Raw genomic sequence first — 22,768 nt, 5'->3', positions numbered from 1 at the left:
TAATTGGCATGTCATAGATGTGAGGTGTGGTGTGGGTGGGGATCTATTATTTGAGGTGTAGGATCTGTATAGGAGTATTGTATTATCATAATCTCTTCGATTTTAAATATAAGTAAAAAAATCATATTTAAGATTCATTGAATAATTAATGAATATGGTCTATATCAAAGGTTAGATTCATTAACTATTCAATAAATCTGAAAAATTATTTTTCCTTTTATTTAAAACCGAAAAGAGTGTATATTGTGGTGACGATGAAATTGTGTCGGTTAATGTTAAACATTGCATATTAGGAAAATGTAAGCAGTTCCTAAGTTGTGAAGAGAACCACAACATTTTAGAGTTTAGGCAACAGATTTTTAAGCAACGTTTCAAAATCGCGCCGATAAAATGGAAAAGGCAGCGGTTTTGCGTGCGTCGCATAGTTTCCATATCAATTATTGCTAATGGTTTGTTGGTTTCTATTCGAATTATAATGTGGGACCAACCACATTTGATAGCCAATTTATGACCGTGGCTTGCTGATAGTGAGGGTAAGGAGAAGTGAAAAGAAGAAAAAGATTTGATATGGTGTGAAAAATGTATAATAAGATTCTAAAATCCAACCGTTGATTCAAAGTTGTGCATTATTGTGTTAATTCATTAAACCAACGATCTTTCAATTTGAAACAAGACATTTGACTCAAATGATTAATACGGATCGTTCAGTAAAACCCGAGTTCGAACTCTAAATTACCAGTCCCCCTTTTTTCGGGAACCAGAGGGTTAAAAAAAAATCTTCCAACTTGAGGAGGAATCTTGATCCCTCAAACTTTGCATACATCAAAAAATGTCAAGGATAATAAGGGCATGCGCCTAATGCATCTAAACCCTCACCAAAATTGAATTTATCCCAAATTAAAAATGAATCTCAAGAGTAATGGCAATGAAGAAAATCATGTGTATCAAGCTCAAATCCATTTATTCAAACATATATACAGCTTTTTAAGTTCCATGGCACTCAAATCTGCAGTGGAGCTAGGTGTAATAGATGTAATCCACAAACATGGAAAGCCTATGACTCTTTCTGAATTAGTCTCATCTTTGAAACTCCACCCTTCTAAAGTTAGTGTCTTTTATCGCTTCATGCGATTGTTAACACACAATGGTTTCTTCGCGAAAACAACAGTGTTGAAAGCCAAAGAAGACGGAGACGATGAAGAAGATGAAGAAGTAGAAGAAGAAGAAGAAGAAGAAGAAGAAGAAACAACTTATGCACTCACACCTCCTTCAATGCTTCTCATCAATGGTGAGTCACCTTGTTTTACAACAATTATCAATGGACTTTTTCATCCATCAGTTATGGATATGTGGCACTCTTCTAAGAAATGGTTTGGAGAAGAGAATGAACAAGCACTCTATGAAAGTGCAAATGGTGAAACATTTTTTAACTTTCTTAACAAAGATTCTGAAGCATATATACTTGGTATGTTTCAAGAAGCCATGGCAGCTGATTCTCAAATGATGAAGTTTGCACTTAAGGATTGTAATCATGTGTTTGAGGGTTTGGAGTCTTTGGTTGATGTTGCTGGTGGAACTGGAGTTGTGTCAAAACTTATTCTTGAAGCATTTCCTCATATTAAATGCACTGTTTTAGATCAGCCACAAGTTGTGGCTAATTTATGTGGAACTCAAAATTTGAACTTTGTTGGTGGTGATATGTTCAAATCTATTCCTCCTGCAGATGCTGTTTTACTTAAGGTATGTTTATGTTCTTCAATTTTTAAGGTATGTTTATGTTCTGCTTAAGGTGTGTTTATGTTCTTCAATTTTTTAAAGTTTGGGACTTTAGACTTTGGAGTTTGGTAATATTTTAAGTTTCAATTCTTTTAGTGTCCGTTTATGTTATTTTCTGTGGTGTGTTAGTTCATAGCAAAACTCTGATTTTAATTGGACTTCTATTATTAATAGATAATGAAATTGATGTCCCTTTCTTCAAAAAATGAAATTGATGTCCCCCAAATTAGTATTTATTATTTTGAAAGTTAAAGACACGAGGCAATGCATTAAGAAACAGAAAGTCTTTTGGTCTTGGATTCGATCCTCGGCCGGTGCGTATGGAAAAATATTTGTTGGAAGAGGCCAACCCCTTAAATAAATCTCAATTATTTTGAGAGAATTAAACTCTACGGTTGCACACGGACGGAGGATACTTTTGATTTTTAAAAAAAATATGGAAAGCTTTTGCTCGTAGGGTAAAGTAAAGTTAATTGAACTGTGTGTGGACAACATATCATGTGATTTATAGTGGGGTCAATGCATTATAATGTCAAATTATTGGTATATTTTTTCAAAGAAGAGTGAGGTTAGCTGACCCCATTCCCATTGTATCCAACTTAGAGTAGATTTTGTCTGAATCAATGATTAAGAAAACAAAAATATAAATAAAAGTAAAAGTTTAAAGTAGATTTTTTTTTAACCTTTTAAACATCAAATGTATTACTTTTAAGATTATATTACAATTTTTATATCATTAACTATCGTACCAAATCACTGTTTAGCATTTTTCTTTTTATAATATTCACTTTTTTATTAGTGAAATTAATATAGGTTTCACATTTTATATTCCCTCTGTTCCAATATATAAGACATATTTCACAAATACAAGAGGGATTTGAATAGTATGCATGAGGTACTAGGTTCGATCCTCATTTTCAACATTATAAACCATTTTTTTTATCTCATTATATAACCTTGAATTAAAAGATTCAAACAAACTATAGTTGCATATTTGTTAACAAAATGTACAAAAATCTAAAATGTTTTTTAAAGTGGGTTTTGCATGATTGGAATGATGAGCTCTGCTTAAAGATATTGAAGAACTGCAAAGAAGCTATTTCTGGAAAAGGGAAAAAAGGAAAGATAATAATCATTGATATATCAATTGATGAAACAAGTGAAGATCATGAATTAACCAAGCTGCAATTGAACTTTGACTTGGTAATGATGACTCTACATAATGGGAAAGAAAGAAACAAGAAAGAATGGAAGAAACTCCTATATGATGCTGGCTTCACCAATTACAAGATTACTCCCATATTTGGCTTCAAGTCTCTCATAGAAGTTTATCCTTAATTTTAAGCAGTTTTGGTGCAACTAAGTTATTTGCAAATTCATTAAGTCAAATTTGTAGTGTTCATTGTTGCCATTTTGTATTGATTTTTTTTTTTTTATGGTTGTATTGAGTGTTTATTGTTTCTTATTAGACATGAATTTTCCAAGATTGTTATTTTAAACAAACCATTTTTTTTTCAACAAGCATAAACAAACCATCATTTTGATTCTTAGAATGTAATTTAGGGTCAAATTGATCATTAAATGAATCTAAATAAAGTTTAAATAAAAAGTGATATATTTGCAAGGACCAAAACATATTTAACTATAGCTTTACATAAGAAACCAAACAAAAGTCGAATTGTACAAAAATCAAACATTCCAAATACAGGCAAAAAATTAATCATACCCTGGGTACTTTTTCTTCCCCAACTAACCACCTCGTCAACCAACTTGGATCATCAGCAAAGAATTTACAAGATGAGGGAATGATCCCAAGCTCAGCACCAACCTGGTCATACTCCTTTAGAGCTGCTTCCATCTCTACTGCAACATCGGCCTCATTAAGAATTTCAAACGAACTCGTGCTTAGAGCATCCGCGTAGTGTTGCTCTCTCTCTTGATCATCTTGGAAAATTTCAAAGGCAGGTCCCTGCAGAAGTAGAAGACAGCGTGGGTAAAATGATAGAAAAACTGAATCTTGACTGCATATGATTTAATAACACAACATCCTACATGTTCTGTTATCTGTTACATATTTTTATGACTATTTTGTCTGTTGATTTCCGTCTTTTATACATTTCTTGCATGTTGGATAAACAAACAGAACATAACGTGAGTAAGACCAAGGATTTATTAACCTTTGACTTGCCCCTCATTACTTTACCAAGGTTCATCACGACCTTTTTTGGGGTAGGCGGCATAGAAATTTATTTTAAGTAAATTAAGAAAATCTTAAAATACCTTTCTTGGGTACATACATCATATAATAACTTTTCCTAGAAACTTTGCCATTTACACAAGAATAGATCTAGGATATCTCTAAATTTGGTGAGCGCATATAAATTCCTCAATGATGTAGAGTACCAGTTAAGGAACAACTCTCCTAATGGGTGCAATTCAACAATTGCTAATAGGTTAAACATGCTAAATCATAAATCTTGGCATGGAGAGTATATTTATTTTACTACAGCACTTGAATTTTCACCAAAATAATAAAGAAAATATAACACCAACAAACTCAGCAGGTAGTTAAACTAAAGAGGCAGGGTCCTCTGTGTACTGCACTTTTTGTTTGAGGCAAGCAATGATTAGAGAATAGTGGTTAATAATGTTAGATTCAAAGTGACGTAGGCATGCTCAATATCTCACTACATACCTGACATAACTCAGCATAATGTTTATATATATCACTGTTTTCATCTTGATCACCAAGGAGGGTACCTCCATACCAACCGTTGGCCTCGTTTGCTGAGGTCATTGTAAAGTACCTAAAAAATTAAGGATATGATGTAAATCGTTACAAACTCTGTCTAAAGCTCACAAATCACAATGCACTAAATAAATATACTAAGAGGTAAGCCATTACCTAAGGTGAAGACATTATTAAGTAGGAAAAATAACAAAATGGGACACTGAACATCTAAGGATATATAGAAGATGCATCAAAGCCTTGCAAGGATAGTGCACATTTTAGATACATACCTTTGGAAAACATCCCCTTCATTCATATCATTGTCAGAGGAAAGCCAATTCAAGTTGCAAAAGTCATTAGCATTACATCCCCCAATTCCGGTTTCACTAGAAACAACTTTTGCAGTAGAGGGACCTTCTTCATACTTTCTCTGGCCAAAAAGCCAATTTGGGCTTTTAAGCTGTATCTCACTGGATAAAAACAACAGACGGGCAGTGAATCAACAAGAATCACCTTAAGATACCAAGAACATATTATATCTCACAGCCTGACACTCCGCCCACTATTTCCCACCTAAAATTACAGATGGTTTGGAGGGAAGTCAAAACTGACATTGCAACTAAATTTTAAGCAAGGAAGTTACACGTATAAAAATGAAGGGAATATATATAGAAACAAGAGAGATTCTCTTCACCATTGATTATACTTATTTTGACAAACTGATCAATGGCTCCTCTGTATTAGATGCTGTTCAATGTCAACAGGAGTTGAATAAAACAAAGAATCAGCTTCCTATGAATACTATGGAGTTGAGAGTGTTAAAGCGTGTAGGGAAATCCAGCATTTTCCACTAAGCAATGTAAGTATTAAGAAGCAATAACGAAGGGACAATATCAACTATTGTCGTCATAAATCAACAAGCAGAGCTAGAGGAACCTGGTGTTAAAATAAATGGCAGGAAAAATTCTAGTATTTACAGGTGCACATAAAGAAATAATGAGCAAAGGAAAGCACTCTATAATCAGGTCAATAAAAGAGGGAAGTTGATAGTACAAATAAATGGGAGCAGGGTCTGAGTTAGCAAGACAGTTGATTGTCAGTTTAGTCATTGACAATTTAAATCTAGAAAGGGATGGGTAGTTCAGTACAGGGGTTAAATAACAGGAGCAAGGTAGAACGAAGGCATTCAGAAATTCAGATTTGAGCACTAAGCATAAGCTGTGTTATAAAAGAGAAGCCTTTAGAATGGGAGTTTTTTCCTTAGGTTCTTTATAATTCAATAAATACTCCCGGAATATTCTTTTTCATTTCCTTTCTCTTATTTTCTCACTGCTCCCTCTGAAAACTCTGTTTTAAGGTTTCTAGCAAAATAAATCATCAAACAGACACAAAGAATAAGAGATATTACGCTGCATCAGGTGCTACACCACTGTTTCCAGAAACTCCACCTGGCCTCTGATCAGGTTCACGTGAAAGTCTTACATTTTTAATTGTACTACAGGTCTTTTCAATTAACTTGTCAAATGATGTCAGCTTTATGCGTGAGAAATCATCTCTGCAAGCTGGTACGGGGGTGAAGACCATTCCATCTCTCCCAGAGGGCTTAAGATTTGGTTCAGAACTGAAAAATTAAGATATTGAAGTTCAAAAGAGGTAAATAAAAAGCATATATAAAGTACGAAAATGGCAAAGATCAAATTTAACATAGTATAGAAGCATCATGGAAGAATTTGACATATATAATTTCTAGCAGAAGGGAGGTCATTTTTTATGAAGTACAAACAAAATACGGGAAAAGAAGATCAAATCCTGCCAGCCAACGACAGAAATGTTTCCCAATATCAGATTCACTCTCTCTTGCTGTTCAAAAAAAAAAAGATTCACTTTCTCTTTGGGCCTTAGAAGTTGCAAGAATATGCTTGTAAAGCATCCTTGGCTGCAAGGGTCTATTAGATTTTAATATCAATACTTAAAAATACCAAAACTATTATGTCTGATTATTTGTTGCTTATCACACACAAGCTATGCATAAAAGGGAATCCCAAAACAAAGGGATTGAGAAAAATCACACCTATGAAAGGAAAGAAATCAACAAAATCATCCCCAGCATATGTCATTTGCGCCCAGCTTGTAACATATATTATGCTAAACTAGAACCCACAAGAATGTGGTGAAGATATTTGCTAGTTGATCATTATACAGAACTGAAGAACTATTGCTACGAGTTTTTTCCCAAATAAAGTAACAATCAATCTCAATATGTTTAGTCATTTAGTTAAAGATTGGACTAGAACCCATTGGTAGGAGTGATAGGATATGAATGTTTTAGTAAATGATAATTTAGGGAAAAAAAAAGATAAGATAAGGATTACTAGCAATGTGATCAAAAGTATTAGAATCCAAAATCTGAGATCCAATACCCATAATATGAGAAAGACCAGAATTATCGATGTGGGAAATAGTAGCAAGGAAGAGACATGGTGGCCACTTTAAGTTGAAGATACTCATTATAAAGCACATACTCAGTCATGAGGGAAAAAAATAAAAACTAAAGGCTCCAACGAATTAGGCAAGAACAAATAAAAAAACAACAGAAAACTGGACTAAAGTGGTTCAGATGAAAGCCAAAACAGTGACCCAAGTAGAGAAATGGTGGGAAATTCAGGTGAGGTGCCTCTAATCAGCGACATCCCCAAATCCGTGGAGAAGAATCACGCCTGAAAGCTCCATTTGACATGGGTCCTATAGGGACGAACCAATCAGAAAGGGGTGAAATTTGATGGGATGGTTTTCTCCAGGAAAAGTTTCTGAGAACAGCAGACATCGTTGCTTGGAGAATAGATCATTCTAGGTCATTTGTGCTGTGGTGACCAATAAGACTATATTAATCAACTATCGGTTGTAGACCAAGGATATGCCGTAACCAGAGAATTTAGGGTGACGGCTTTGCTGGATCAAAACCTTGTGCTCTGATACCAACTTGAAACAAATACATTTCTCATATTTGAGTATTTGATGATACAATACTTGGGATATTAACACTGTAGCGATGTACATATAAGGGAATCCCAGCACTTGGGGATTGAGAAAAATCACAATTATGAATAAACTAAATCATATAAAGAAAATAAAAAGGAAATAGACATTCTGCATAAGTCATCAAGTAACAAAGAGGACTGCTCTAAACAAAGAAAGTAACAAGGAAGACTCACAACTTCTCAGGAATAAGATCATCTCCAATTCCAGATACATGGAGATAATAATCTGAATCAAGCTCCCAGAGAGCAGGTTTTCCTTCCTGTGGTTGGAAGTAACCTAAAAATCTGGCAATGGAACAAAGTCATCAGTATTTTAGACCATTCTCAAGACAAAATTAACAACGGGCCGAAGTATTTAACTATCAGAAACCTAAAAATAACCAATCGTATTAAACATGAGATGTAAATTCCATTTAGCAAACATAAAACAGGTGGAAGGAATAATACAAGTTTATTGCATCTTGTTTTTCTCCATCTGTGTAAGCATTGCTGTAATATCGTTTTATGGATTTTAAAAACTCTCTTGATTGTGTTGTTGCTTTCCACTTTCCCTGCCTCTCTGGAAACACCTGATATTTAAAAAAAATAAAAATACATCTATGAAAACAGCAGCAAAATAAGAAGCATATAAGAAAATTATATAAGTTTTCCTACAAATTACACCAATTTAGAATCATGTAAAATATGTCATACAGTATTGTGAGCTGCAGAGCCACCATACTGCTGCGCAAGAGCATCTCCCATACTTTGATACATATCCATTAGAGCTGCTGCAATACTACTGTCGGGATCCACTTTTGGCACATCATTCAAACCCATTGCATGGAGCTGGCGTCCTAAAGCTTGAAGGCCATAAGCATACTGAGCGACATTTGTACGGTCCAAGCAGTCAATGCAGTTGGTACGGAGAACTCCACTCTGAAAATGCGGTGCATCACTATTAAAATAATCATTTTTGTTCTGATGATTCATGTCAGTCTCTCTATCTCGATTAGCCATAGAATTTGGCATTTCACTATTGTTTCCAAGCCTTGCAAGATCCCCAGAACTAGCTGTCAGATCTCTCAGCGAAGTATCCCTATATAAGGAGATGTTGAAATGTAAATAGAAGTTTTTGTCTTAAGCAACATATTGCTCTTGTATACATAAAAAATAGGGTTAAATATGTTTTTCATCCCTATAAAATTGGGTCCTTCTAAGTTTAAAAACTACGTAAATTTTAATGTTTTTAATGTCCCCACAGTTTTAGCCGTTAGCAGAAAGGGTCGATAAAATGGGGAGTAGTCCAATTATCTGTGGTAAAGAAAAAGCAACAAAAAAAAAGGTCATTCAATTTAGAAGAAATTAGATTTAAAGACTCGATTCATGTTAAGACATCATGGCATTGTGTGATCTATGGAGAAAACATTGGGGGAAAAATGACGATGGTTTAGCAGTACAGTTATGATTCAACTAAAACATCAATGCGAAACAAGAAGAAAAAAAAGTATTGAAGAAAATTCGAACGATGGACCCTACCTTCCTATGCTTGTTCGATTACTGTTGTTTGCCCTCTTTACGATGTTGGGTTTGCCACTATAGTAAAAACTTGTTAAATCAAGTGCTTCACTTGCTACAGCTCCTAAAACTGCCAAAACATTGGCAGACTTGCTTTGAAAACAGAAGAGGGAATAATTAGATTTAAAATAGAATTGCAGGAAAAAAAGGAAAAGACTGTTACTGAAGGACAATATGGTAAAGATTATGATCCTCACGTTTTTGCAAACTTGTGAAAGTCCCAGTGAATAAACCTAAGATGGTTGTCTACTGGTAGAATTTGGTTCAGATACCCAACAGCATTTGCAAATTCACGCCTCAGCATCATTTCTCGAGGCCTTTTCTCAACTGTCTGCATTTTATCATTTAAATAAGCAACAAAAAGTATAAAGAGAATATTTAAATGAAGAAATACATATGCAAAAAGGAAAAAAAAAAAAAAAAACTAGTTTTATCTCATAGGATCAATTTCTAATCTTAAAATATCTTAGGTTCTTATTAAATTTTATATCGGGCTTAACTCATCCTTAAAAAACTGGCTTGTAAGGTGAGGAGTGTCACTGTACACTCATTTCAGACCTTATCTATTCAATGTGGGACTTGGGTTTTTTCTAATAGTTATATCCCAAAAATAAGTTTCCATATTGCTGAGTTATTATCATGAATTGTTTCTTGATGTCCTTATTTCTTCATAACAGCACTTGACCTCGTATGTATTAAGCAACGATCAAGCTATTACCAATCACATTGTACCATTATCATACTCAAAGTTCTTATTATTTCTCTTCTCCTTTTATGTAAAAATCATAACTTCAACACTACTCAACCCAGAACAAAATTGAAGTAAGAATCAACATTAATTCTTGTTGAAGTTATGGGTTTTACATAACAAGGAGAGAGAGAGAGAGAGAAAGAGAAAGAGAAATAATATTATTATATATACCAAAAAAAAGAAGAAATAATAATAATATTATGATATTGTTGTCGCAGTATCATTTCAAAATTTATGACCTTTGTGTTAAAAGAAATTGAGAGAGGAGTAAAACATGACTGCAGGATCAGGGATCCTACCAGCATTAGCTCAAAAGGAAAACTATCAGCATTAGCTCAAAAGATCTCTCTTATTTGTCTTAATGAGTACCAAGAAACAAATATAAAAGAATGGACCATAAACTGCAAGGAAGCAAAGCAGAAAATCCTATCAGAAAGAAGATTCTATGGTAAAGATAAAGAATGTTCGATAAAATTCTAGATGCTTCATTTTTAGGCAGTGCTCGTTTCTTTCAGATATTTGGTCAGTTTTTATTTAAAGGTTAGTTAGTTGTTATGAACAAGAAAAAGTGATTGACTAAAATTTAAATTTCCAATCAGAAGTAATTTTGTAGCAGCATGGGAAAGTGCTATTCTGAACTGGGGAAATGGAATAACTTCCCTTTTAACCGGGATACAGAATGTTTGGTCTTTTCTCCAAAGAAAAAAAGTCAAATAACAAGTAAATTGATATTTGTGAGCTTCATTATTATTTTTATATTAGAAATTACCTTAATCAAATTAAGAACAATAATTGGATTGCCATATCTTGTAGCAAGGTCTTCAAAATGAAATTTTGTTGCCTGGTATGTTGGATCATACCTCTGCACTGGAAGTCAAAACAGGGGTAGACAAAAATATTGAAAGAAAAGTGTTATAACAGCGTAGGATTTAACAATGAAAAGGATAAATATTGATCCCAACACTATTCTTACGAATTATATCAGGCTTAGGGCTAAATCTTGATGCTTCTTGTGACCAGAAAAGCGGTATTGATCCACGCATTTGTATGACTGAACTCATTTTTCCCTTGCAGGAGCCAGCTTCTTCATCAAGGACTATCTGCTCTGTCTCAACATCATTAGCAACCCTTCCCCGATCATTCACTCCCCTTTTCAGGTAACTGCAAAAATAATTTGTGATGAAGAAAATTGATTCAGCCTTTTTTATTATAGCCACATAGACACTTTGTGTACACCAAATATCTAAATACAGATAATTCAGGACAATAAAGAATATATCACATTTAACTACTGCTACATATTCCATTTCAAATAAGACAAAACAGCTAAATATGAAAAGAAGCATAAAGAACAAATGTTCAACCAACGATGCATAATCAATTAATGTAAGCTTTTTCACTAATCTAGATGAAAGGCCACAAAGACAAATTAATTTCTACAACCGTTGTTAAATGTCAAATCTACAATCCTACATAGTAGAACACTTCAGAACAATTAAAATGTGATGGTGAATTAATAATAATAATAATAATAATAATAATAATAATAATAATAATAATAATAATAATAATAATAATAATAATAATAAAAATAATGATAATAATAATAATAATAATAATAATAATAATAATAATAATAATAATAATAATAATAACTATGAAAACAATCCAGTACCGCAGAATTCAGCACATACGAGATTCAGTGCAAAGCACAACAATGGTGTTAACCATTAAGTTACGTGACACCAAATAATGTGAAGCCTGCAAGGCTTCACTTCACATTACACCCATTTATCATAACATTATTGCCTAAATAGTTACAGACCATAGTTCACTTTTCCTTGCAATAATGGACAACTTAAGGAAAAAAATAGAGGAATGATAAATTGAGTTATGCAAAACAATCACAATTAAAGGCCACTGAATATATGCAATGTTTTGCATAAAGGGGAACAAATAGGAGAATAATAAAGACTAAATTGGCATCAAATAGAGGTTGTCTCAACTTTCAAATACAAGTATATATGCCATATCTCTAGGCAATGTGAGAGTGAGACTTTGAATTTTCTCCAATACACCCTATTAGACTCAAGGCTAATGACTCTGGTGTGTGGACAATATAAGCTTTAATACCATATTAGATTTTGGTTATTACCCAAGCTTTATGTAGTAATATAAATTATAATTTGTATTTTGTTATTATTTGTACAGATTGTATTCGACCCGTTAATTAGACCCATTAGGTAAAGCATAGTCTATTTAAACAATATTTTTGGATTATATTTTAGTGATTGTACTCTCATTACTTTTTGAATATAATATTCAAAAAATTACTCCCCAATTCTACACTCTATAATCTCTATTTAGGTCATTGCTCTAGAAGTGTGGGACTTGGGATTTTCTCAAATAACAAGATATTTCAGAATCATGAGGAATGTGGAACAAGTAGGAAACAGGGACAAGTAAACTACAAGAGGTGAGAAACAAGAGCAACGTATCATGGCAAGAAACAAAAGCAGCCAAGAGTAGTCTCTCAGGAGGAAAGAGAGAAATATATCATCATATTATTAATATGAATATTTTTTTTGACGCATATTAATATGAATGCTGAACAGAGCAGATCTTCGCCAACGCCCCATAAAGGAGAACCTTATATAGACGTATGCATTGCAAAGGGGGAATAAAAGGCTAACCTGGTCTGTTGCTCCTCCTCCTTCAATCCTTCCCTGGACAAATCACAATAAATAACTGCCTATGGAGGTAAAACTTAATAGTGTTTATGCTAACCAAAAATTTTAGTTTGAAAGCAACACAAATGTAATTCATGAATCAGAACATGATATAAGCGGAATGCTTATAGAAATTGCAAAAAAAAGCGCTACATGCGTGCTGAAGTTAAGGATGGAGATGGAGATACTCAAACAACAAGGATAGAGAGTTAAAGACCTTGTGAAGTATTGTGTCCTAGTAAATAATAAATAATGCCTTCACGTTATGAGGCTAAGTTGACAAACTCCCCAAGTTACATAGTTAAAGATTTTGAAAGAAAAAAAAAACACATTCTTATACCTATAGAATTGAGTCACAATGAATTTGGAACCCTATCACATGATAAAATAATGTAATTCATGGAGATCGATTATATGCAAGCAAATTCATTTTTATAATATGTGCCTAATTAAAGCAAAGCTAGGACTTTATTATTCTGTTTACTTCTGCAATGTAGTGGTCTCGATATATGTGTCTATATATCTAATTTGATTTAAATCACCTAGTGGTATTGTATGATCCTTATATGTGTTTATATATCTAATTTGGTTTTAAATCAGAGCCTGGTAGTATTGTGTGATCCTTATAGTTGGCTCTACCAATTGATTGTTACGATGTTGAATTTGGAATATGCATACAAAAGAAGTTCCAAACAATTAATACTATTTCAGTCCTGGGATCTAGAAAATAATAAATAAATAAAAAGGCTGGCAAGTACCCTTAGGGCATACTTTAAGGAACAAAAGGGATAACTTTTGAATAGAAAATGATGTATTTGTTATTTTAACAAGTGTTTGACTTGTATTTCCAAGAATAAATTTCCCTTTACAGGTTTCTTAAACAATGTCCTTAGGGCACTTGTGAGCATGACCCATAAAGAAATTATAGGTCTAACAATGTACCGCCTGCATTCTAACATCAAATGCATTGCAGACAAAATGAAGGATACAACCTATGTTGCTAAACTCGGATAGCGATGCAGTGCGGCCAACTCCAAATCTGAGAAATGGTTTAGCATGAAGCGGGAAAGCCGCTATTCTAATATTTATTATATTTATTAAATAATTAATACTGTAAATATATACTAAATAAGTTATATTTGTTTATGTTAGAGTATCTTTTAAGTATTTTTTATTATGTTTTATTTGAAGTATTGTTTTACAAAATGTTATGGTTAGACAGTAAATCAAGAGAAAGAGGGCATCCCAGCCCGTCCGAATGTTTGGCCAATCATTGAGATTTTACAGTATTACCATCGGAAACATTTTTTTGTTAGACATCAAGAAAATACTTGACCAAATGGATATGTCCTCTTATCTAAACCCTAAAACTTCATCTTCTTCAAAAAAAACATGCAGCCTCTTCTCTCTTGCCCACTGCCACCTGTCTGTTGTGCCCCTGCATCTTTTCGTCCTCATCCTTCTTGTTTTCTCGTATCTTCTTTCTTGCTTCTTTTTCATTTCTTTTCAGCATGTGAGGGTGGTGGAGAACGTTTAGAAGAAGGCTGGTTCGTATCAAAAACTCACATAGGTGATGTTTTCTCAATTGAATCGTGCTCCAGGAGTATCGTTATGACCGTGAAACACGATGTCATTCCATTCTACGAATGCGGACGTGACTCTATTCTGAGGTGCCGCGCAGAAGGTGGGGACGGCTGCCCATGCTCCGTCGCGATAGCACCACTACAGGCTACTATTGAAAACATAGGATAGGAGTATAACTTACAACGACGCCCGATACATGAACCATATTGAAGGATTAAAGTATCCTTCAGTTCCCAGAAAACAGAAGCAGCTTATTTTAAAGTTCGACAAGGTCTATAACCAGTATTTAATAATTTCCGATAGATCTGTAACTATCATTCAATCAATCAAACACTACCATTACCACTTGAATAGTCACTCAAACTCCATAGAAAATTGCTGCAGTAATGAGACAAGTTCAAAACATTTTCAGTGTACCAGGTGGTTCCACTAACGTTCAATCAGAGAGAGGGGGAGAAGCAGTCTTAAGTGATATATTATAGAAATCATTTGGTCAACAAATTTAGCCAGACACTTTTAAGGAAGAAATTTAAATCTTTTTTTTGAACAAGAACATACCGTGTCCCTGCAAAATGTCTAGAGCGTCGAGAAATCAAGGAAACACTGAAGTCCCTCCCGAAGATTGATAGGCGAACCTGCCATTTCATAGATCCTAAATTGGTTATACAATGACACAGGCTATGAACAGTTAAACTGATTGACAGGACAATTAAATCAAGTAATTACAGGGAAAGTAAAGGCAATGAAGTATGTCTTACGTATAAGATTCATATATGTCTGTGGTAAGCTTAAAGGGCAGTTTCCATTAGTTAAGGAATACAGAACTAATAGAGCTAGACCAAGATAATCTAAAATGAGAATCTAATCCTAAGAAATAATCAAAGATATTCTAAGAAAATATCAAGATATTCTAAAGATATTTGCATAGTCTCTTAGCACTTTGTAACATAATCTATTTCTATGTTCTTTTAATCTTTGAACCAATATCTATCACAATCAAACAGCTCTTTTGAGGCATAAAAGTTCAATCAATTCAAACGCCCTGTATGGACATAAAAACAAACCAGCCAAAAATGAACATAAACAAAGCTTTAATCCAAATCACATGTCTATTCTATCCCAAGAATCCTAATTCCAAATTGTAGTACATTTCGGACAATGTTTCTCTTGATTCGACAATCAGTAATTTACAAATATTTTAAACTGATCGTGGATCTTCAATGATGAAGCGTGTTCAAAACAAGAGTATATAAGCTTACATTTGACAAATAAATAACAAACCATCATCAATGACAGACTACATAAATGAAGCAACAAACCTGCCTAAAATGGCCATGAACCAAAGCTATAGTCCATATGGTGTTATTGCATCTCGATCTGATAGCTTGTGTCAAATAAGCATTCCAGACAAATATATTATCATATGGCATCCCTCCTTCTTGATTGGACGAGACATTCTTTTGCAAACTTTGCATTATAGGGTAAGTGTAACTAAAGAAAAAATCCTTGGTCAAATCAACACTGGACAAAAGCTTTTTGTATCTGCAGTGAGAGTAAGCAATGTTAAGTTGTTTCCGAATTCAATGCATAAAGATATACAAATTTTAATTGCAACCATCGGATGCAGTCAAATTACCTTAGCTCAGTTTTAGAGTGAGCTAAATCAGATTGAATTGACACATGTGGAATTGTTATCAATTGGCTCTCCTTGATGCTATAAATTGCATGCCCACATATAGAACCAATTTGTTTCCGCTTAGTAACGAGAATCAAATAGTAAGACTCGAGAAACTTGATGCAGCCTAGAAAAACACAAGAGAATCAATTAGAATAATTATAATTATAATTATTAGTTATATTTTCAAATATAAATTTATTCATATATATGGTATGTGACAAAAAGTTATACCAAAATGATGAGTTCCCAATCCCAGTTTATGTTGTCAATGGTGCCACTGTAGCGGAATAGCGCAGCGGTGGTAGGGTTCGGCGTGACGCTTTTGGCCTACAAACCACCATCAGCAATAGTGGTTGTCGTGGCCGCTAATTGCGGCCCCAAACTGCTACCGCATCCGCTATTAGGGTTTCGGGGAAAAATTCCTCAAATCCATTTTCTAAAAGCCATTGTCTTTTTTTTAAGGGTATAAATGTCAATTCAAACTCTTTTAAGGGTAATGTTCTGTTCTTCTACCTACTTTTAGGTTAGTTATATTATGTTCTTCTCTGTTTCTGTTTTATTGATCAGTATTAAGGTTTTTTAATTATTAAGTATGATGGTCTCTTTAATTTTGTGTACTTCTCTATTTTTGAGCATTTATGTTTACTTACACTGATTTTTAGTCTTTGCGATTGCGGCCGTCCTGCTATCCACTATAGCATTTAGGGGGTCGGTGCTACACGAAACTATCTAGGATTAACAACATAGGTTCCCAGTCCCGTTACTAACATTTGTAATTGTGATGGTATTTGTTAGACCAAAACTAAAAATATAGATAAGGCATCATTTCATAACAATGTCGCAGTTAACAGTCTTAGTAACAGAATCGACAAAAATAACTAATTTAGTATATAAGCCAGACTAAGTTGAACCTTAAACTAAAGATTAAGGACAAAAAAAGTATATATATAGAAAAGTATTTAATTCATCAAAATCATAATATAAAGGAAATCCAGACTGTCAAATTTTGCTGGAGTTTATGTTGTACAAATTTCTTCTTAACAACACAGTTCCTTTCCAAATTTAAATATAATAACATACAGTCCGATGAATATTGAAACTGAGATTTAGATAAATTCATATAAACTAAACGAGAGACAACAACAACAACTAGGTTTATCCCACTAAGTTGGTCAACTACATAGATCAAACGACGCCATAATGTTCTATCATATACTATGGGCCTGTTTGGATAAACAGCTTATAGCAAAAACGCTTATCATGATAAACTGTATGTAAAATCTTACATATGCTATCTTTATATACTATGAGCTGTTTTCATACGCTATAGTAGAGAACTTATGAAAATAAACAGCCGAAAGCAACCTATGAAAATTGTCATATCCCCAAACAGTCTAACAAAACTTATGCCAGTAGATAAGCTCAAATAAGTCAATCCCACTATCCCTATATCTTCATCCAACTCAATAAAATATAGCAACAAAGTGGGAATAAGCTAAACTAATGTGCTCATAAAGCTAGCATAATACAATACTAACCTGCAATTCCAAAAACTTTGGCGACGAAAGTGAGGCCGCCGGTGGCTCGGTTACCTTCAGCAATTCGCTGAAGCAAGCTCTTAATTTCCTGCTGCGAGTACAAAACAGGGTCTTGACTGATATTAAGATCAGACTGCTCCGATCGATCGATTTTCAATACACGAAAGAATCTCTTATTCCGATCACTTCCAATTAGGTAAAACCTCTAAAATTCAAAACAAAACAAAACAAAAGAAAAAATAAATGAATGAATGAAATTGAAGTTTGTGATAAAAAACAATATTGAATTTGAGTATTTTGTTACCGCTCTGGTTTCGTAGAGTTTGAACTTCTCGAGAGCGTATGAATCAGGATCAAGTTCTGGAGGTTCGTTTGAAGGATGAACTTTTGATCCTAATCCCATGGTTTTGGACTTGCTTGATGTTAACTCAGAATTTTCCGATTTCGACATATCTACAATCAGTTTTCCGGTTGAAATTTGACGGTGGTTGGGGTGACGGAGAGATGGTTGTAAAATGAATGACGGGACGGTGGTGCCACCGTGCGTGATGGTTGAGACTCGTGGGAGGGTCGATATGGAAAACGGGAAGAGGACAATTCTAATCAATTTCTTTGAATTTCGTTTTTCTTTTCACAAATTGAAATTTGTATTTTAATTTTTAATTTTTTAATATAAGAATTTCTTTATTTTTTGTTTTGGGTCAAAGAATTTCTTTATTTTAATACTAAGAAAATGTCACATTTGGAAGAAATATTTTTTGACAAACGATGCTAGATATATGAAAGTGATTATTTTTATTTAAAATTGTCCATTTTTTTTAATCTAAAATTGATGTTGTTTCTGAGCATAACTGAAATTAAGTGAAACTTAAAAAAAATCATGTTAAACTCAATTGTCAATCTTGAAATTGTTAGGTAGGTTAAACATCTTTATATGTTAGATTTGATTTCGGCATTTCACATTTATACGTGAGTTTCGGTGATATTTGTCATTTTGTCTATGAACAAAAGCATATTGTTAAACTTTAGAAAATCTACCTTAAAGAGGTATAAGTAATTTGATGTTAATTAATTTAGAGATTTTCATATGTTAGTTAATTTGATGTTTTTCAATTTAGAGATTTTTACACGGGTTCAACATCTCCATGTTAATTAATTTGTTGTTTTCTAAAATCTAACTATTTATAATTATAAAAATAAAAAAAATAAAAAAAGGAAGAAGAGATATTTATGAAAAATCAAGATTTTTCTTTTACACACACTAGCAGAATAAAAAATATGGCCAGACAGATACGAGATATTCTTCTACTGTGTATAACTCATTAATTAATTTAGAGCTATAAAATGTTTACCACAAATATTTAACGCATGATTACTTTGTCTTAATCGTCTGTGTGTTGCAATAATTGAACGGTTAAAACATGCCAAAAAATTATTAAAGTTAAGAAAATTGTTAAAGTTGAAAATATTATAGTTTTAATTAATATGTTTTTCATATTCCTAGTATGATTGTTATTGATTTGTCGCTTCAAAATACCATAAACAGAGCCACCAAAAAAGTAACATAAGAAAATTAACACGTATAATAACATTTATGAGTCCGTTTGATTAAAACTAGCCAGATTAGTATAAGATAATACAGGACAGAACAAAACTGTACTGGAGAGATATAAGACGATAATATTTTTATATTCAAAAATAAAATGAATATTTTCGTATTTTTTATAGTTGTACTGTGGACAAAAAGTTGTCATGTGGTTTAGTGAGGGACAAAAAATCTTGTTTTTGTTTTGTCCCTTGCTATCTAATTTGTACAGTCTCATAATCAGTTTCAAATCAATTAGGGTACAACAAAAGTTGTCCAGTCCAGTTCCCTATTTTTTAGCAGATCAAACGCACCATATATGAACTATCTTCATTTATATTTTGAGTAAAAAATTGTATCCCTTAAAAATAAAAAATTGTTATTATCCATATGAAAATAGAAACAATTAAATAAGGCAAATACTAAATAGTGCCCTCAGGGCACTATTTAATCCCTTAAATAGTAAGTTTTTTATAGAATTTTTATGGAAATACGTAAAGTCAACGCATTGAAAATTAGAGTGTTTAATTTTTTAAGGACAAAACTTACATGCATTTCCATACATGCATTTCTTACTTTTCCTCTCACAAAGAGGTAGTTTTTTTTATTAAAAAATAATTTTCTTTTATTTTTTCAAAATGAAAAAACACAAATAACCACCTCTTTGTGAGTGGAAAAGTAAGAAATGCATGTATGGAAATGCATGTAAGTTTTGTCCATTTTTTAAATAAAAAATTTCTTTTAAATAGAATGCTTAAATAGTACCCCGAGGCACTCGTTAGCGAGATCCGTTAAATAATTTAAGAAAAAGAACAACCACACATACATGAAATTCCTGTTATTATCCACCTTGTTTGCAAGACACACACACCATCACAAGAAAAAATGTCATTCATCTCTCTTTGTTGCTGCAATGGCGTGGCAACTCCATCACCTTTTATTCATCAAAAACCACTTCAACCAATTATACAACGAAGACAGAGCACAGTCACTACTTATGCTTCAAAATCTGGAGGAGGATTTTCATTTGATTCGGTTTGTACTTTAATTAGCTCACACAAACTATATGGTTAAAATGTTCCATCTTTGCTTGAAATATTTTTTATGTTTAAAGTTTAAACTGTGGCTTGTATATATTTCTAACAAAATATAAGGAAAAGTGATTAAAAAATCCATTTCATATTAATTGGGTGCTTATTATTGACTTTCAAGTTTCCATACTCGTGCAGATATTTAAAAAAAGTTGTAAAAATTGCAATGGCAAAGGGGCCATTGAATGTACAGGATGCAAGGTACCATTGAAACTCAAATAAGTGAAATTGCGATTTCAAATCGAGATGTGTCTAGTTTAATAATATTGATATTTGTTAGTTGAATTCGGATTTGTAAATGCATAATTGGAATCTAATATGTGACTTTTATGAAAGTTATATGATTAAAATAATTCATTTTAATGATGTCATAATTTATGGTACATTGTTAAAAGTAGATTTAAAATTTGCTTATGTTGACATTTTAACTATGTTTAAATTTAAAGACTATTTGCTTTGGACTTTGACAGGGAACAGGAACGAATAAAAATAATGGAAATATATTTGAGCGTTGGAAGTAAGTTCTTATTCTTCCTTGATATTCATACTATCATCATATATGTATATGTTAAAAAGTCTCACATCGGTTGAGAGATGGACTGATTAAGTGTTTATAAACTAAAGGTAATTCTCACCTTACAAGCCGGTTTTGTAAGGATAAGTTAGGCCTGGTATCAGAGCCTCTCCAAGATTTGTCGGGCCACCCGATATCGGGCCACCTACCATTTATATCCGCGTATCAAGCCCAATAGCGCTGGACGCGAGGGGGTGTGTTAAGAAGTCTCACATCGGTTGAGAGATGGTTTGATTAAGTGTTTATAAACTAGAGGCAATCCTCACCTTAAAAGCCGGTTTTGTAAGGATGAGTTAGGCCCAATATTCATTTATAAGAGTATCAATCTTTGAATTTGATCCCTGTAGTTAGTTATATTCAAAAGAGTAAAATAAAATGTATGTCTACAAAATATTTGACAAATTCTACTATGATGGATAGGGTCTAGTGTGGATGATGTCGATAAAAATGTTCAAAATATCAACGATGATAAATGTTGTTTTTTAGGTTTAGAGGCACTTGCCTTAAAATATCCCCTTATAATATTTAGTAACTACAATTTTTTTAGAATGTTTATACTTTAATTTGGTCATTTTAGGGACCAAACATTGATGAAAAGAAACTAATAAACATGATAGAAATATAAGTTTATGAAGATTACCGTAAAAAAAAAAACAGTTTATGAAGATTAAAAATATATTTAATAAATCTTTCTAATTATAATATATATTGGTATAGATGTTTTGGCTGCCAAGGATTTGGGTTAATCAGTTGCCCCAGTTGTGGAAAGGGAGGGTTGACCCCAGAGCAAACTGGAGAAAGATAAAGAAGCTTCACAAATTACAACCACCAATTTTTTTGCAGTGTGTGGAGAATTTGGATACAGTGTAAAATTACATGCATGTATATATGTCTTTGATATATTTATTATGTTTTTATAATTGACAAAGATGTACATGTCACGTGTGTATGATTAGAAGGACTTGAATGCAAAATGAAAAAATATCAAGGCAATTCAAGTTTTGAGTTGAATTTATTTACTTGAAATTCATGTGTTTTAGGAGACTTATGTGAGTATCCAATGTTTTGAAAACTTCAATCTCATCCACCCCATTCTTGTTTTTTTTGTTAGGATCAAACTTATGTACAGTTCCATATACACAGTTCTTATTGTGCTAGATACATGGGGGAAGTTATTTTTATTTAAAAACAATTTTCTTTTTCTTTTTTTAATTAAAAAATATAAATAACCACTTTTTTGTGAGAGGAACAGGAAAAACTGCATCTAAAGAAATGCATATAAGTTTTCTCTTTTTGTTATTGTTGAAGAAAATATAGAGCCCCATTCTTGTTGTCATTTTCATTATCCTCATCATGAAATTCACCCTTATTTTGTGATGAATTCTTTAAGGACTCTTATATTGCATACACATCCATATACCACTTAATTTGGTGGTTTAAATGACTCCACTTAAATTTTTTATATATTAGTTTATACTTTTCCATTATTTAAACAACTAAATTACAAGTGTGTTTAATCTGCTAAAAAAATAAGAGACTGATTAAGGCAACTCCAGTTATACTGTGTTTGATTGTAAAACTGTTTTAGTGACTAGACAAATTGGGAGGACAGGGCAAAAACATAAATTTGTATCCCTCATTAAACCATGACACAAAGATTTAGGGGCGCTTGTTGTCTGTCTACCTTTTCGTTCATGGGTAAAAAAAATCGATATATCTTACTTAAAAAAAAAATTAAAAATTTATATCATTTCATATTTATAAAATAGTTCAACTATTAATTTTATTAACAATTAATTTGTCCATTCTAAACTAATTTATCAATCAGTACTTGCTATAAGCTCATCATTCATAACATTTTCCTCTATAGCTACCTATCAAGTAACAAATAAATGCACAAAGCACTTAGAACAAAGGTGACGGTTAAGGTGGACAAGTCCTCTAATTTTCCCATGATGGAAAATGTGTTTTTGACCTCATATATAGCATGTTTAAACCGATTTTTACAAATTGGATTTTTCCCCCCTAACAATTATATATCAAAGTCCAAAACTTTGTATTATACCCATTAGTTCCCGAATCTCCAATAGTATACCCATATGATTCATGAATAATGCAGGTTTATTGGAAATCATA

At 32.7% G+C, this 22,768-nt stretch overlaps 3 protein-coding genes across 4 annotated transcripts; 2 read left to right on the top strand and 1 right to left on the bottom strand.

The window, feature by feature from the left end:
• The first annotated feature begins 620 nt into the window (after positions 1–620).
• Positions 621–3,244, top strand: LOC123919691 (isoflavone 4'-O-methyltransferase-like). The gene is made up of 2 exons (XM_045971678.1): positions 621–1,740; positions 2,812–3,244. Exons 1-2 carry the CDS (start codon positions 904–906, stop codon positions 3,112–3,114), a joined length of 1,140 nt encoding a protein of 379 aa, XP_045827634.1. The 5' UTR covers positions 621–903; the 3' UTR covers positions 3,115–3,244.
• A 124-nt stretch (positions 3,245–3,368) lies between these two features.
• LOC123919688 (phosphatidylinositol-3-phosphatase SAC1) lies at positions 3,369–18,126 on the bottom strand. Of its 2 annotated transcripts, XM_045971674.1 has the most exons (17): positions 17,687–18,029; positions 17,383–17,587; positions 15,803–15,968; positions 15,486–15,708; positions 14,725–14,801; positions 12,547–12,579; positions 10,827–11,014; positions 10,623–10,720; positions 9,300–9,433; positions 9,064–9,195; positions 8,239–8,623; positions 7,993–8,114; positions 7,720–7,830; positions 5,916–6,128; positions 4,798–4,977; positions 4,472–4,583; positions 3,369–3,745 (listed from the first exon to the last, which is right to left on the bottom strand). In XM_045971674.1, the coding sequence occupies exons 1-17, from the start codon at positions 17,831–17,833 to the stop codon at positions 3,497–3,499; spliced, it is 2,775 nt and encodes a 924-aa protein (XP_045827630.1). In that variant the 5' UTR covers positions 17,834–18,029; the 3' UTR covers positions 3,369–3,496. The 2 variants fall into 2 exon arrangements, with proteins under 2 accessions (XP_045827630.1, XP_045827631.1); XM_045971675.1 differs by lacking the exon at positions 12,547–12,579 and having other exon boundaries at positions 17,687–18,126.
• Positions 18,127–19,792: 1,666 nt separating this feature from the next.
• Positions 19,793–21,710, top strand: LOC123923210 (protein PHOTOSYSTEM I ASSEMBLY 2, chloroplastic). The gene is made up of 4 exons (XM_045975894.1): positions 19,793–20,002; positions 20,197–20,259; positions 20,529–20,575; positions 21,350–21,710. Exons 1-4 carry the CDS (start codon positions 19,853–19,855, stop codon positions 21,435–21,437), a joined length of 348 nt encoding a protein of 115 aa, XP_045831850.1. The 5' UTR covers positions 19,793–19,852; the 3' UTR covers positions 21,438–21,710.
• Positions 21,711–22,768: the final 1,058 nt, after the last annotated feature.

This window comes from Trifolium pratense, linkage group LG4 (assembly GCF_020283565.1).
Source record: "Trifolium pratense cultivar HEN17-A07 linkage group LG4, ARS_RC_1.1, whole genome shotgun sequence".
NCBI classification, from domain to species: Eukaryota; Viridiplantae; Streptophyta; class Magnoliopsida; order Fabales; family Fabaceae; genus Trifolium; species Trifolium pratense.
Note: the sequence above shows the minus strand (reverse complement) of the source record. Positions and strands in the feature narration are given on the sequence as shown.

Coding starts and splice junctions, on each gene's coding strand:
- LOC123919691 (XM_045971678.1), top strand. CDS start 904: ATGAATCTCAAGAGTAATGGCAATGAAGAAAATCATGTGTATCAAGCT. Junction 1,741..2,811: donor CAGATGCTGTTTTACTTAAG/GTATGTTTATGT, acceptor TGTTTTTTAAAG/TGGGTTTTGCATGATTGGAA.
- LOC123919688 (XM_045971674.1), bottom strand. CDS start 17,833: ATGTCGAAATCGGAAAATTCTGAGTTAACATCAAGCAAGTCCAAAACC. Junction 17,588..17,686: donor AACTCTACGAAACCAGAGCG/GTAACAAAATAC, acceptor TTTGAATTTTAG/AGGTTTTACCTAATTGGAAG. Junction 11,015..12,546: donor GAGGAGGAGCAACAGACCAG/GTTAGCCTTTTA, acceptor TTATTTTTGCAG/TTACCTGAAAAGGGGAGTGA.
- LOC123923210 (XM_045975894.1), top strand. CDS start 19,853: ATGTCATTCATCTCTCTTTGTTGCTGCAATGGCGTGGCAACTCCATCA. Junction 20,260..20,528: donor TTGAATGTACAGGATGCAAG/GTACCATTGAAA, acceptor GGACTTTGACAG/GGAACAGGAACGAATAAAAA. Junction 20,576..21,349: donor AATATATTTGAGCGTTGGAA/GTAAGTTCTTAT, acceptor ATATTGGTATAG/ATGTTTTGGCTGCCAAGGAT.